Source organism: Narcine bancroftii, chromosome 5, assembly GCF_036971445.1.
Source record: "Narcine bancroftii isolate sNarBan1 chromosome 5, sNarBan1.hap1, whole genome shotgun sequence".
NCBI classification, from domain to species: Eukaryota; Metazoa; Chordata; class Chondrichthyes; order Torpediniformes; family Narcinidae; genus Narcine; species Narcine bancroftii.
In genome coordinates, this window is record NC_091473.1 from 233,212,593 (window position 1) to 233,229,934 (window position 17,342).

A 17,342-nucleotide genomic window follows, 5' to 3' on the forward strand; every position below is an offset into this window, starting at 1 on the left:
GTCTGTCACCCCAGTCTCTCCCAGCTCCTTTGTGAACTTCTTTGCATCCATCTTAAGCCTGCATGCCGACATTGGATTTTCTGAGACTGAACTTTGAACTGCCTTTCCAGAATTAGGCCTGAGCTGTAGTGACAAAGGCACATAAGTATTTTTGCGCATAGTTGGGGGGTTAAGTGAAGATAAGTTTGGATAATTTTAGATAAGTGTAGATAAATTAGATAAGGCATTAATCAATAATTAAAAAAATAGTATTTTAAATATAACACTGGGCGAATTTCTATTGTTGCTGACTGGTGTGTAACCCAAAGAATTGTAAATTGCTTAGATGCTGTAGTTGGAAATACCAGCATTGTGGATTCTAAACCTCCAGGCCAGAAGTTGGAAGTTTTTATCCTTCAGAAATTACATTATGTTCAGGAAAGGATTAAAAAGCCAAAATATAATTGAATCAAAACTTCATCTTCAGATTGTAAAAGGGAGATAAATGAGGGCAGTAAGTTTTCAGTTTAGAGTGAATGTATGAAATGGACCTGTCGGAATGACGATGCAGCCACCATAGTGGAATCACTTAAGAAATAATTAGTTGCCCCATGATTTGAAGGTGGGCTTTTTGTAATTATTTTGTAAATAATTGGAAAAAAAAGAACTTGGCAAAGATGGTCAGAATGTTTTGGTGTTTGGGAAAGAGCTGATAGTTGCAATGTGGAAAGAGACAATACTCTCCAGTATATCATTCTGTGAGTTAGAGCTGACCTGCGTTCAATATAACTCAAATGTGCATCAAGGATCTCATGTTATAAAGAACAAATGGACATTACGATTCTTGGAACTTTTTTTAAACTTCTTCAGTTTTCCACTGCACTAAAAGAAAGCATGTTCCACAAAAAAAAAGAGGGGTTTACCTGGCGTGAAGCTTTTAATTGGTTGATTAACTTTCTTGTCCATGGCTTCGCTCTTGCCACTTGCTCAAAAGATTGATTGAAAACTGTTCATTGAAAGAAAATAATGCATTTCATCATTTGATTTTCTAAAACTACTTTGATTTTTCTTTTTAAAGAATTTGAAGAACTGTGCCTCCATCAACAATATTACACCTGATCACTGTCACATAGATCAACTCGTAGCGATTAAAGTTGGTAAAGATCTTTATTTTACATGGCAAGCAGTCGTTCTCTTGGAGATCTCATCAGAATCTCCAAACTCAAAACACATTTCATTTTTATACTTTTTATGAACAAATATTAGTAGCAAGTGATTAAATAACAGGGACATTGTTTACTTCCGTATTTTAGCCTGATAAATGTTTCCTTCGGCATATTTACAACGAGAGCATACTACAAAGTCAACAGATATTCAAACACATTTGCTGGATCGAAGTAATTTGCATGGCTGATCTAAGAATCTTCTGAAGATGGAATCCAGACAAGACATCCAAATAAAAAGCATGAGAGCTGAATCTAGGTACACAAACATACTGGGAGTTGTAGATTAATTGACCCATCCCCAACCAACCAATTTTCCCCTGCAACCGCTGCAATCGTGTCTGCCTGTCCCGCATCGGACTTGTCAGCCACAAACGAGTCTGCAGCTGACGTGGACTTTTTACCCCCTCCATAAATCTTCGTCCGCGAAGCCAAGCCAAAGAAAGAATTGGGCAGCATGGGCTTGTGGGCCGAAAGGGGCTGTTACCATCGAAATTTAACATTTTTACAATTTAAAATTAAAAAAACAAAATTTAAAAGCATTCCAATTGATAGGTAATTATGATTAAAATATGGCTATAACCATGTTTTGTTCTAAATTACAAAATAAAATCTGGTGTGGAAGCTTTTATCTCCATTATGATGCAAAATATCTTAGCTGGAGGCTTGATGTAGGCCAGGGGTTCTCAACCTTTTTCTTTCCACTCACATACCACCTTAAGTAATCCCTATGCCATAGGTGCTTTTGTGATTAGTAAGGGATTGCTTAAAGTGGTATGTGAGTGGGAAAGGAAGGTTGAGAATCACTGCTCTAGACCCAATAGTTACTGAAATAGTTTTGCTTGAGGAAAAAAATGGTAATTGGCCCATTTCCTTTAGAGTTGTGAAACCGTGCACATGACGAGTCAATTAGGTACGGTTTCAAACCTTTTATTTCCACCCACACACCACCTTAAGCAATCCCGACAGCAAAGGGATTACTTAAAGTAGTATGTGAGTGGAAAGAAAAAGGTTGAGAACCTGAATTGTAGCCCAATTAATACAGCCACATTGTCTTGGGTTTAATTGATGTATATGGGAACTTCTCAGTAATCTTTTTGGAAATCAAACTGCTCAGGTGTCCCAGAAGCCCATGTTTTTAAATCGTGACCACACTCCTAAGCTGTCTTCACAATGAGAACAGCCTTCCACTATCCACTCATTCCAGACCCCACGATGCTTTATTTACAACAGTAAAATTCCTGTTACCCAGAATTCAAGCAACCAGCAGTTTCAAGCAGAAATAAAATAATCACGGAAAATAACTAGGTGTAAAATATGGAAATTTAAAATTACCATGCCTCACAGTTAGGTTGCCAATCACACAACACACAATCTCAAGCATCCGGCAAATACTCTTAACTGACACCTACCAATCCCCATAGGTGCTAGATACCAGGAGTTTTACTATACTTTCAGAAAGTCCCAGGCTCTTCAATTTATCCTTCTAACTGTACATTATTCCTGGAAATTTCTTCTGGACCAATGACTCTGCATACTAATTATTATGAGGCAATGAAAACAGAACACAATATTCTGAATGAGGCCAGTCAATGTTCTATAAAGAAGCCAAGACGTTGAATTCTATCAAAGTATTATATGCTCAAGGTTCCTTGAAACTCAGCAGTTTCAAATGATAACTGAGCACTTTCACTGGTATATCTAGGACAAGTGGTACCCTAGGGCTGCCACCGACCTTGGTGTTCCCCTGATTTTAAAAAAAAATGCAGTAAAAAAAACCATCGCACACTAACTGTATGACATAGTTTCCATTTTAAGCATCCTTCACCACACACACAGGTTGTGGATACCTGTTGGGAGAGACCAGTCAGTCTTTACCCCCTTCCCTCTTCCTGATCACTAGGAGTCCTCATTTTGGCGATAGATTGCTGTTAGGTTGTTTAGGGTGCAGGATATAGGGCAGGCAGGCTGCAGTGAGATTGGCGAGGTATTAATTGGAAAATCACTGCAGGAGGGCAGTCAGTGGGGAGCGCGTGGCCGGGACGTGCTATGACAGCTGCGCCAGCCGCCCGGCCTCCAGCACCTCACTGGGCTGCTTTGGGGCTGCTAATTGGTGCCAGCGGCTCAATGTGGGATCAATGGGCAAAATGGCCATCTTCCCTACCCATAATCTCCCACACAGCTGGAACCGTTCTTTGTTTCCCTGGCTGGCACTGGAAGAGCCACATTGAGCCACTGCCAGATGCCGTTTGCATGCTGGAACTGCCCCAAAGCCGCCCGTATTAGGCTAGGGACTCTGATATTTGGCGGGTAAAGAGAGGACAGTGGTGCCCTGGTTCTGTGCCCCACCTGCCATACCTTAGATATGCCTATGAGCACATTAGTCCAGAATGTCAATATTTGATTAACTATATTTCCTGAATGGGTAAGTTGTAATTAGCATATTTTTGATGGATGCTGAATCAAAGGTATATTGCAGTGGTTCTTAATTTCATTTTCTTCACTCACATACCACCTTAATTAATCTCTTACTATATGGCAAGGTCATTTGGTTATTTAAGTGTGAGATCAAATGTTTCATAGTGGTAATTTTTTCCCCTGAAACTTGCCAGAAGGACAAGAAAGAACAGTCTTTCTACACTCTGATAAATCCATGATGTGTTTGTACAGGGCTGCAACTTCTCACTTATCAGATGAACCGTACTGAGTGCCAATGTAATGTTAAATCAGAAATAGAAAGAAAAATATACAATTCCAACAGTAATGGATGATTACAGTCAGTTTCATAATGTGCAATGCTATTTGGCCAAGAGTTGAGAAGTGACATTTGTTGTTCATCTAATTTTGGCTACAGTGTTCACCATGGACCATTGGCCTTCTCCTGTGTCGTTTACTTCTATGGTAAAGAAAGACAGTCTTGCAATGGGCAACTTTCACTGCCAGATCACTGTAATCAATGCTTGCCACATGATTAAAAGCATACGTGAAATGATTCTCTGGCAGGTTTATTTCGTATCTAAATTACAAGTGCAGGAACTTCAAATCATTCAATATATTTCAACAAGGATAGTTTTTCTTTAATCCATATAATCACAGGTCAAATGACTTTTAAGGTTTCATTGCATTTTTCAGATTTGCGTTCAGCCTATTTTAACTCGTATATTTATCTTTTTGTTAATCTAATTTCCTCTTAATTACTGTGGCAAATTTAGAAACTTAAATTAAAGAAACTTCATTGATAAAATAGCTTGAAGATTTAGGGTGTACAGATGTCCCAGAGACTCCCTGTCTGGTATTTGAAGTTATTCGATTCATTATCTGTATCATTAATACAAGTTAACCTTGTTTAGAGGGAGGGGTTGGATTATTAGGGGTTATTTTATCTTTCCTTTTTCTTTTTATTGATAGAGATAAACTAGATAAAGATGGATTTAACTGGGGATCATTAATCTTGATCATATCACTGAATAAGGTATAAAATCCTTTTTTATGTAAGGGAATTAATTTTGGCTATATTATGTTTTGAATGGAATATGTTAAGTAAATAATTATCATTATATACTTCTGATTTACAATTTACCTGTGGTATGTATATGATTTGATTTGTTAATTAGAAGACCATGTATAAAGGACTTTTTCTATTAAATTCAAAAAAATATTTTAAAATGATAAAATATAGTATAGATGAGAACCCTTTCATTATATTTACTTGTTTACATTCTCTTAAAACCTTTTTATATCCTACATTCAGTTAGCTTTCTACCTTGCTTTATAGCTTCACAATGCTTTACCCTCTATTTGGTTGCAGCCATGTGTCAGATATTTGTGAAGATTTAAGCCTTGGCAGTTCTGACATCCATTTCAGCGACAGGACATCTGGATATTTATGACTGCAAAGTCCAATGTCATTTTGGGCCTTGCCAACCCGATCAGAACTGGCTGGGGACCCATTCAGAATAAAAGTGAAATGAGTACACAACAACCCCTCCCACCATATTCCCTTCTATAGTTTCTTCTGACTGCTTCTGAGATCCAGACATGCATTGACTCATCCTTCTTGCATACCTTCAAAAACTTGTAATCATTTGCCAGCAACAAGAGATTAACAATAAATTTTATCCAAAATATTCAATGGCACTAAATGTGACTTTTATTGACAAATAATTTATTTTGCAAATATAATAAAGAGATTTTAATTGGGAATTCCAGCATGCCCATGAAGGGTTATTGAAGTGCAAAGATAACAGTAAATTGCTTCACTATTTTGTAATTATCTGTTTTGTGAAGGTAATGTATCTCAGTATGACTGAATTGAAGAGAATCTTGTGGCAAAGTCCCAAGTGAAAAGTGCCAAATTAAAAATGATCTAAGCAATAAGCAGAGAATTTAAGATTCAGGTTTGATTTGGCATTTAGAACAATGTATAATGTGAAACCTTGCAAACTACGTATCTCTATTACCATACTGTTCAACGATCTCTTTCTATGTATGTGGAGGGATTAGAAACATGAATGACTTTGAGCACTTGTTCAACTCATCTGGATGAATGTGATAAACATTCAGCAGTACGAGAACACTCAATATTTTGGTATTATAAATTGATAATAGATTTTATGCTGTACTGTATTATTCAGAGAATAAAACTGCAATAAAGCTGCATCTTGCCTTTATTTTCAATATTTCTTTGACATGGAAGGGAGCCACTTTGGCCTATCAAGTTTGTGCCAGCTCACAAAGCAATCTAATTCCCAATCTAATTCCCAATCTAATTCCCAATCTAATTCCCAATCTAATTCCCAATCTAATTCCCAATCTAATTCCCATTGTCTCCACATTTCCAATATCTAACCACTTTCCTGCACATCAGGGGCAATTTACCCTGCCAGTTAACCTCTCAACCTACAAGACTTTGAGATGACAGGGAAAACTATTCCATTCAAACAAAGTCTACGCAGTCTTAAGAACATGTCAGCTCCACACAGCCGTGAAGGTTGGGACTGAACTAGGGTCACAGGGCTGTGATGCGGTTGATCTATTAACGGCCACACTGTTATCCATTTGTCTGTCCAACAGTCTCTATATCTGTGCCCTGCCTCTCTTTCTATCTAATCCAGCTAATGATATGCATCAAATAATAGATCAAGATGCTCATACAATAAATGATTTCAATGTGATTTTAGTAGAGACTTCAAGTGCAGACAGTTGTTTCTTGGTGTCTACTCAGAGGAAATTGTTAATATATTTTAATACCTTGCATAAGAATATTTAGAAATATTGCAAGTTTAAAACAAAAATACTCCAATTAATTTTTGATATTTCTTTAAGGTCAATGCCATTGACACTTTGTACATTTAATTATATGTAACTCTATCCCTCTATATACATTTAATATTAAGTGAACAAGTGTCCTGTTAACAGAACCCTGATAAAACACTTCTTCATTTAGACCAGTTCAGCTCAACTATGCAGGGTGCACAGAATACAGATTAAATCCACTAGATGGAACCAACCACACACAAAACTCCATCTGGTTTTAAACTCTAAGATGTTTTGATGTGTTTTTTTTTAAATCGATAACTCATAGTTAATGGCAAGACAGCCTACCTTCCCAACATATAACTGCTAATATCTTCACAAACTTTTTTTTTAAATCTCCAAAATTGTGTAGTTAGCTGAAATGATAAAAATGAGAGAAATGCAGATTGAGGATGTTCAACCTTTTGAGCCTCCATTATGTAACAATCTCTGTAATATTCAATTTGAGGTCAATCTCTCTACCCTATTTTCCCACCCCTTGAATGTTTTAATGTCCAGAAATGTATTAATCTATATGAAATTTATTGTCTATTTCCCAACAGTGTGCTGTTCATGTATAAAACTGAAGCTAAGTAAAGGGCCTTCTATCTGTAATTTTAGCTCAGTGATTCTCAAACTTCTTTCCACTTTAAGTAATCCCTATTCCATTGGTGTTCTGTGATTAGTAAGGGATTGCTTAAGGTTGTGTATGAATGGGAAGGGAAGGTTGAGAATCACTGCTCTAGACCCAGTTGTTACTGAAATATTTTGCTTGAGAAACATTGTCATTGGCCCATTTCCTTTGGAGTTATGAAACCGTGCACATAACAAGTCAATGAGGTACGATTAAAACAGTGGTTTTCAAACTTTTTCTTTCCACCTGCATACCACCTTAAGCAATCCCTTACTAATCACAGAGCACCTATGGCATAGGGAATACTTTAAGTGGAATGTGAGTGCAAAGAAAAAGGTTTAGCTCTTTTCATTGCTGACTGAACTGCTGGGTATTTCCAGCATATTTTGTTTTTATTTCAGATTTCCAGCAGTTGCAGTTTATTTTTCACTTGCTCTGATTTTCCATTGCATGATTATGCATGCTTTTAATTATATAAGCACAGACTTGAATTTCTTTTTCAGCCAGTGATTGCGGTAAGTCACTCAACAGCACAAGGTAAAATATACACTGCAGCTGACTGATGAAGTATTTACCAGCTGCAGTGTGCTCTGTGATGAGAACAAGAGAGTTGGGGAGGGGAAGCGAGGGAGAGGGCAAGGGAGGCAAGTTTAAGATCATGAAAAAAACTCCCCCAATGACTCCACTGGTAGTCTCACCCAGATATTCTGTCATATTTCAATGGGTTTTTTTGCATAAAATAACCTGCTCTTAAAGTACATTTTTTTCCTTACTTGGTCTGATATATATTTAACACTATTGATGTATCTTATAAGTGCAATTCATCTAAATTAGGCAAAATCATTCAGAGCATTATAGAATTCAAGTGCAAATTAAGATAATTAGAAGGCTTTGGAACAGTTTTTGTGCAATGGCAGTAACCTTGCTTACATGCTAACTGATTGAATTAATCATCATCAAATGTTTTAACAAATTGAATCTGTTTCCAGGATCACAGGTTTTCTCCAAAAAAAATTAAGATCGAACTTAATAAATCAATTACAATTTTAAAAGTTTTGTTTAGAAACGAGTTGATGTGGCGTAATGTAAAAGGTTCAATATCAATTTTTGAGGTTATTTTCCGGATAAAATTAGGTAACTTGTAGATGGATGGTGGCCCAGATTTGTTAAAATTGTCACCATTTTAAAAAAAAATACTTCCTCACTTAATTATCAAACTCTGCCCAGTTAGCATTCTTGAACTTAATAGAGCACATTGGAAAAAAAAAAGAATAATTTGGGATCAATGTGGTCTTTGTTAATGCACAAATTAATGCAAGTTTTACTTGGAGAGAAATTAAATTCAGTTCTCAAGGCCTGTGGAACACTGGGTGAAACTTTTATTTTTTACTCACAAAGTTCCCCATAATAATTCCTATAAAAAATTTATGGGTATATATTGAACAATGGCTGTTTAGGTTTTAATTTTGTCTCTGCATTTTTGGCGACGTAATTCTATGATTTTTGGTCATTATTGCATTTTAAGTGCAGCCACTTTGACTTTTCCCAGTCCTCTCTCACTCTCACCTGCCTAAAGACTCAAAAGCACATTGTAAGTACTGTTACAAGAACAACAACTCTCTAGCTATATGCAAAGGACATTTAGTCAATATCCAAAACAATTACTTAATGAAGAAAAGAACTCCCAAGATTACAATGAAACTGAAAAAACAAGTACTGTGTGTATATATGTGTATATATATTTATATATATAAATATATACATATATTAAATATATATGTGTGTATATATATATATATATATATATACATATATATTAAATATATCTATAGATATATAGATGAATGTTACAAAGTACAACTTCTTCATCACAGCCATTACATTACATTGCAAAATACATCACACTATACAATTTACAATTTACAAAATAAATTACATTTCAAAATACAACTACTTCATCACAGCCATTACATTGCAACAGATAATGTTCAAAATACACAAATACATAATAAATGAAGTCTTGTACATACATTTCCATTTGAACTGCAGAGCTTGAACCTTAGTGGATGAATGTACTTTATCCCTGAGAGTGTCATATTTTATTCTGCAGTAAACACCAGTGCTACATAGATCTTGCCAACAAATCTATCTGAGATATGAAGCAATGGGTCAAGTTTCTTCCAGCTCTTGGTGGTCAGTGACTGTCACTCTCAGATTTCACATGTACTATGCTAGCTTTTTTTAATAAAAATGTTCACAAGAGCAAATAATCCAGTGGGCAAAGGGAGTGCTGCATAGTTGGAAATCTTGTCTCTTTGTTGTAATTTTAAACAGTGGACCTGTCTGCTTTTAAAGGTAAATATAAAAGATTTGATGTCAATGGCAAAGAGAATTAACCACATGGTCACACCTAACATTTATCCTCCAATAAAGACTGGTGAAATTGTCCTCAGTTTGACTGATGCAACAGTGTGGTTATAAACCTTTTCCCAATTTGGGTCCATTGAAATAATTGAGACTGAAATCTGGATGGGAGTTCATTGTATAATATCAACTACAGAATGTACTTAATGTATTAAGAATTAATTGTCACTAGAACATCTGGATACTAAGAACTTTCATGCTGTTAGAACATGTGCATTGAATTGATTTTCTACAGGACAACAAAAATCATGTATGAAAGGGATTTGAAAGGTATATGAATGCAGGTCATTTAGAGCTGTACAGCACATACAAATTATTATACAAAAAAAACAAATCAAATTGCATCTAAATATACCTGAAAAGGGGAAAAAATACAATTTGTTTCACCTTATACATTTTTTAAATTACTTTTTTTTAGACATACAGCACGGTAACAGGTCCTTTTGTCCCAAAAGTCCGTGCCACCCAAATACACACAATTGACATACAACACCCATACATTTGAAGGGTGGGAGGAAACTGGCGCATATTGAGGAAACCCATGCAGACACAGGGAGAATGTACAAACTTCTTGGAGACCATGCCAGATTCAAACCCTTACAGTGCTCGCCACTGGTTTCTTTAGTTTCGAAGCCATGAACAAAGTAATCCTGGTATGAAAATGAGAATGCAATTCCAAATGAAAGCTTCCCTACTATTCAGCTGTAACCTTAGCATCAGGATACAGCTGGATAGTGTCACTTCTTGTAGATTATCAGGTAAATAGCAATGGATGCAATTATTCATGTTGAAGATTGATGAAGGATGAATGATAGGAAAGTACATCTTTCCCAAATCTTATCTGAACTTTAGCTCTGGATGTGAAATTTAAAAACAAAAGTAACTCCCTACATATTAAATAATCAATGACAAATAATCATTATGAAATTTAATTTTTGCAATGATATTTATAATGTAGAAAAAAACTAAAACATCCCAATTTTGATTTAGCATTAACAATCACAAACTTAAACTTTAGTCATGTGTAATTTTAAGATTTTTCAGTTGCACGTTAATGGGAAGGATGATGTTTTATTTTGTATCCTTTTGAAAAGTTGCACATTTCTTTGTTGAATTATGAAAGTACATGCCAATATTTAAACGTTGATCCATTGTGCACTGATAATACAACGAGATTGTATACGCCAATCTCAAGGGCACATTTTTTGACTGAGAAAGAAACTTAGCCATTTTCTGATAGCTTGGTGCATTTTGCATTTGATGCCATTAAAACTGAGCCTTGGGAATCCAATGACACAATCGAGATTATGTGCTGGACTAAAATTAATCCAGTGCTTCTTTATTGTAAGGACAAGTCCTTGAATGGGATTGGTGACACACTTGAGAACTCAGACCAGGTGAAGTGCACCTGGCTCCTATCTACAGATCAGTGCTCCACTGCAGGGGCAGTGGTCAATAAAGACTGAGTACAATCGTTAAAGTCTGATGTCATTTTGCCTGAAGATGTGTTTCTTGTTTGTTATGAATTGCCTGTAAAGGTTGATTATTGTTTTATGTGTCCATGTGAACTGGAGCTAAGGGTTCATGGTCTGTCTACTTTCTTTCAGCTGCAAGTTTTCAGTTCCTGAGAGACAAAATCATTGGACGTATTCACCATGTCCTCTGAGTGACACATAAAGAAAAGATACTGGGCTAGATTGGGTGCTCTGCAGTAAAACATCAATGTTTTGTTATGCAGGCCAGCTTGCTGACCTCTACACCTGTGCATTTTACCGCTGAAATCAGGAACACACTGGAGGCTAGGAGCCACTGCTGGACTCGGCACTGTCGAGGGTGGAGCTCAGCCATGCTGAGCGAAGCAGCAACTGCATTTGGCCTCTTTATCTGTCAGCTTTACCCAGGAATGGATGCTGAACGCAACACGGCACAGTCCATTTGAATGGGGTGATTGTCTTGGATTGGAAAGACAAATGCAAACAAAATATATGTTTTGTTTCTTTATTTTATTTGATATTGATGCTTTTAGTTAACTTCTATCCCTTAAATGTGTTTTTGGACCAATTACCATTTTCCTTTCATTAATATTTTAGCTTTAAAATGTAAAGCTACTTCAAATGTTTTAAAAATATTTGATCCAACACTGAACAATAACAAAGGGAGCAGCCAGTCAAGTAGAGTTAGCAACAGAATGTAAGTTTGTCTGCCACGGTTTAATGATAGAATGGTGTTAAACGAGCACTTTTTCCTGGGTTAAGAGTAGCAAAACACAAGAGGACAAGTGAGGGGAAGTACAAAGTGAGGGGAGGAAAGTTTTGGGGAGATGACAGTGGTATACATTGAGTGCCTGGAATGCAGTGCCTGGGGTGGTGGTGGAGGCTGGCACATTTAAACTACTCTTAATGGATGCAAGGACAATAGCGGGTTATGGCTGTGAGGTAGGGAACGTTTAGCTTGTTGAGTAGGTTTGTAGAAGTTGGCACATCATCGTTTGTTGAAGGGCTTGTTCTGTACCATAGTGTTCTATGTCCTAAGAAAGCCTGCAGATGCTAAAAAACCAGAGCAATGCAGCGAGTCGGGCAGGATCATTGGAAGGCAATGGATAATCGACATTTTGGACTGAAGCCTCTTCATCGGGTGTTAAATACTTTACTAGGCTCCATTGCTGAATCCTTCATGGAATCCAAAAACAGGATCCAGACTTGCCGGGATTCCCCAGCATTGCACAAGTAATTTACTTCTCCGCTCCTGTGCCACCGAGACCCAGCAGTCCACCTGATATCCCGCTGAGAAGCCTGGGCCAATAGGTTGAGGGTCGAGGGGAAAGTAATGTTTTAAAATTGTTCAGTACAAGAGACCACTCAGGTCACTATGCCCATGCCAGTTTGATTAAACACAACAATCTTAGTCTCACCCTCCTGATTCCCTGTATCCTTCCAATTTGTGCATTCTAAAATGCCCATCAACTCGCCTTTGGTCCTTTTGCCATTTTCAGGGTAATTTAAATTAGCTGTTTGTTTTAGAATCAGATCTTTGAAATGAGGGACGAAGCAGATTGCTCAAATGGAACCTTGCACAGGGAAGGATGTGCAAGGTCCACACTGATGGCTCCCATGGTTAGAATTGAAACCTGCGCCCCCTGAGCTGTGAGGTGGCTGCTGCTATTAATTATGTTACTGTCAATTATTGCTTTCAATTATTACTGCTCATTATGCATTCTCAGTTTTTATCTATTTATACTTAAACTATTTCCCATATTTATTAGCATACACATTTTAAAGCTGTATTGTGGGTCATTCACCACTCCACTGATACAGATATAGCAACTTTGTTCAAGTGCACAAGGAGTCCCTCGGAGAGTCTTTGTGGTCATGACGGTATATTCATTTGTATACATAATTGAGACAGACAATTTGTTTGCTATTTAAAGTAAGTTGCTCGGAGAAAATGATGTTTGCAGGCTGATCAAATGCTAATATCACAATCAGGATTACTGCCAGCAGGGCTTTAAAGCTTTATAGATGACCTATGAGGAATTTGTTATCAGTTTTTCTGTAATTGAATTTATTTATGAAACTCTAAGGCAGTGCAACATTTAAGTAGTGCAACTGTGACTTTGACTAACTATGTCTGTATATACTGGAGCACAGGATTTTCACTTGGTATTGATGTTGCATTCCTTTCCATGTATTTGTGGTAAGTTTACTATGTAACTAGATATTTTTATTGCTGTGAGCTTGAAAATATTTAGTCTATTTCCTTCATCTGAAGTAGCAGTAGAGATTGTGGAGGCATTGGTAATGATCTTTCATGAATCATTAGATTCTGGTAAGGTCCCGGAGGACAAGAAAATCACAAATGTCACCCTTCTATTTTAGAAAGGAGAGAGGCAACAGAAAAGGAAATTACAGTCCAGTTAGCCTGACATCCGTGGTTGGGAAAATATTGAAGTCAATTGACAAGGATGAGATTATGGAGTTCCTAGAAGCCAATGACAACATAACCCAAAACAAGCATGGTTTCCTGAAGGGAAAAGTTGCTTGACTAACCTATTCAAATTATTTTAAGTGACAAGCATGCTAGATAAAAGAGATGCAGTGGATCTTGTGCATTTGGATTTTCAGAAGGCCTTTGACAAGGTACTATACAAGAGGTTGGTTAACATGATAAGAGCCCATGGTATAACGAGAAACATACTAGTGTGAGCAGAGCATTATGTGTTTGGCAGGAAGCAGGGATCATATTCTGGTTGACTGCCAGTTGCTAGTAGTGTCCCTCAGGGGTTGGTGTTGGGCTACTTCTTTTAATGTTGTATATTAATGATTTGAATTGTGGAAAGAATGGGTTTGTGGAAAAAGTTTACGGATGATATGAAGGAAGGTGGAGGTGTGGTAAGTGTTGAGGAAGCACGAAGGCTGGAGAAGGACTGGGACAGATGAGGAGAATGGGCAGAAAAGTGGCAAATTAAATGCAATGTTGGAAAATCAGTTTATTTTTCAAATAGGGAGCTAATTGAAAATACCCAGATACAAAGTGACCTGGGAGTCCACGTGCAAGATAGCCTGAAGGTAAACTTTCATGTTGAGTTGGTGGTGACGAAAGCAAATGCAATATTGGCATTAATTTCAAGAGGAATAGATTAAAGGAGCAGGGAGTTGATGTTGAGGCTTTATAAGACATTTGTGAGCTCTCACTTGGAGTGTCTTGAGCAGCTTTGGACTGACATTGGAGAGGCTGAGAGGAGATTGACAACGATGATTCCAGGAATGAAAGGGTTATCATATGAAGAGCATTTGATAGCTCTTGCCCTGTACTCACTGGAATTTAGGAGAATGTGTGGGTGGGGGGGGTCCTCATTTGAACATTTCAAATGCTGAAATGCATGGACAGAGTAGATGTAGAAAGTTTGTTTGCCATGAGGGGAAAGTCTAGGACAAGAGAGCACAACATCAGGATTGATGGACATCCATTTACAACAGAGATGAGGAGGAATTTCTTCAGCCGGAGGGTGATAAATCTGTGGAATTTGTTACCACAGGTGGTTGTAGAGGCCAGGTCATTGGGTGTATTTATGGCAGAGAATGATAGGTTCTTGATTAGCCAGTGTCAAAGTTTATGGGGAGAAGGCCAGTCAGTGTGATTGAGTGGGAAAATGGATCTGCTCACACTTAAGTGGTGCGGCAGACTTAATGGGCTGAATATCCTATTTCTGTTCTTGCGTCTTAAGGTCTTATCTTGGCTGCTACTGAAGAAAACAATCATTTTTTGAGACTGGAGAAGATGGGTACAAGAAATCTGCTTTGAATAATTAGGTGTGGCACTCGCATTTCAAGATTCAATTTATTGTCATGTAATAAAGACAGTGTAATATTACACAAAGTTTGCTTTTGTCAGCCTTAAAACAGACATATTCATCAGTGGCAGAAATAGTCTGAAGTTCCTTTTGCAGTCAGAAAAAGAGAGTCCCCTCAGAGACACCGTGGCAGTGGCAGTGAAGAGACGGCGCAAAAAGTCTCAGTGGCTATCTTGCCACAAGCCAAATCCAAACTCAGTTCCATGATTGTCAGAGGAGGATGGAAAGGTGACCACCTTGCCGCATCACGAGGTCGACGCCATCTTAACCATGCAGGGCAACCCAGGAGGTGGAGGCCACTCGAGTGAGGAGTATGGAATCTCTGGGGTCCTAGTCTTGAAGGTCCTAGATCAGGACAGACCTCACCAGCTCAGCAACTCCATAGTGACTGTGAAGGTAAATGGACATTCCACTAACCTAATTGACATGGGTTCTACTGAAAGTTTCACACACTCATGGACTGTACCAATGATTAAAGAGTATATTAATGAATCATGATCACAGAACAGTACAACACAGGAAGATGATGTTCAGCTGATGTGCCTTTGCCGAGCACAAATCCCAAATCAAACTGTTTTTCCTCTTGAGGAATATCCCTCCATTCCTCTCATGATTATGAGAGGAATCTAGAAAACATTAATGCTACTATTGTAGCTGCCTTCACTACCCTGCCAGCCATTACAGGCACCTAAAACTCTGCATTCGAAACAAAAGCTTGCCTGCAGCCCTCTTTTTAAATCCTTCCACCCCTTACTTTATTTAAATTCTACTTTTCTCAGAAACTCTTACAAAAAAAAGTTAAACAATAAAATCTGCAGCTGCTGAGGTGAAGTGCAATACTCCAATGTGCTCAAGAAAATCAGTAGGTCATGCAGCATCCACTGGAAGTAAAGGGTAACCAGTGCTTTGGGGCAGGCCCCTTAGTCAGGAATAGGAAGAAAACTAACAGATACCTGAATAAAAAGGAAGGAGGCAGGGGAAGAGGGAGGAGGAAGGAGGCAGGGGAAGAGGGAGGAACACAGACTATCAGATAAGAGCAGGTTTATGTGGTCCATTGTCATAGATTTCAATACCCAATCCTCATACATGCTAGTAGAAATAGGTTGTTGAGCCTGCTCCATCATTTAATAACCACTGGCCATAGGTTCGACTTCACCTACCTCTTTTCCTCTATAAACCTTGATTCCCTTACTATGCAAAAATCTATCAATAGCTAAATCTATCAAAAGATTTTTTTCTTTGAAAATTTTATTTAGAAGTTTTACAAAATAATCTAACCAAAAAAATCCCTACTACCCTCTTTCCCCCCACCTCCCACTTAACCCCCCCCTCCCCCTCGGAGACAAAAAAACCCACAATTATACTGGGTATTTAATAGCTGCTGTTTGGCATCACTAATAAAAGCATTTAATTAATATCCAAACCCATACATTCCAAATATGAATTCCATATTTAAAAAAAAAAGAATAATTATTTTGCAAGTTGTAAGTTATCTTCTCCCAATAAAGATAACTTATCTTGGGAGGAATGTTCGAACATGTATGTTGAAGGTGTTACGAAGTTAATCAATGTAGTACGTGAGGAAAATGGTAGAAGTTGAAAGGCGGATGGAAACAGTGGAGCTCGTTCAGGGTAGCAGTTACATGAAATTGGAAAATTCAGTGTTCCTACCATTGGATTGGGGGCTAACTTGGTGGTATTTAATATAGTCTGGTTAATTATTGTATTTAACTCCTGAAAAGTAGAAAAAATACGGTTTTAGTTCATCAGACGTGTTTTTTTTTCTTTCCAAACTTTATTTAAATAAAATAACAGACATAACATACAGTATAGAAATAATCAAAGAAAATTTTACATTAACACCCATCCCACCCTCCCACCCCTACAGCCAATTCCCTTAAGGGGAGCAAAAAAAGGAAAATATATATAGATTAATAAAAAGAAAATATTGTAAATGTTAATAACATTTCAAAGTCTACATAAATGCATATATTTCAAATACAGAGACCGCTTACTAACAAAGAAAGAATAATGATCATGTAAATTATTAATTTTTTCCATAAAAATACATACTTTCAATTCATTATGCCAACGTGCTATATTAATCTCAGTATCAGCTTTCCAAGTTCTAGCAAGACATTTATGCGCTACTGATAACACCAAACGTACAAAATCAATTTGAATTTTATCCAATTCTATTCCCCTTAACGAATGCAAATTTCCCAACAAGAAAATCATTGGATCTAACGGTAATATAAAATTATATAATTTCTCCAAAACTACTTTAATTCCTTGCCAAAATGATTGAACTTTAACACAATTCCAAACAGCATGTAGAAAAGTTCCAATACATGAGCCACATCTAAAACAAGAATCTGAATGACTAAACCCAAATTTTTTTTAACTTTTCCGGGGTCAAATATAATTGATGTAAAAA

The 17,342-nt window shown here is 37.2% G+C and overlaps 1 protein-coding gene across 1 annotated transcript in view; it reads right to left on the reverse strand.

Annotated features, from left to right (window-relative positions):
- LOC138765036 (immunoglobulin-like and fibronectin type III domain-containing protein 1) overlaps positions 1–9,208 on the reverse strand; it is a 52,123-nt gene extending 42,915 nt beyond the window's left edge. The window contains exons 1-2 of the mRNA XM_069941684.1: positions 9,162–9,208; positions 903–985 (exon numbers count right to left, since the gene is read on the reverse strand). Of these exons, the coding sequence (XP_069797785.1) occupies positions 903–945 (43 nt within the window). The 5' untranslated portion in view covers positions 946–985; positions 9,162–9,208. The remainder of the gene's footprint in view (positions 1–902; positions 986–9,161) is intronic.
- Positions 9,209–17,342: the final 8,134 nt, after the last annotated feature.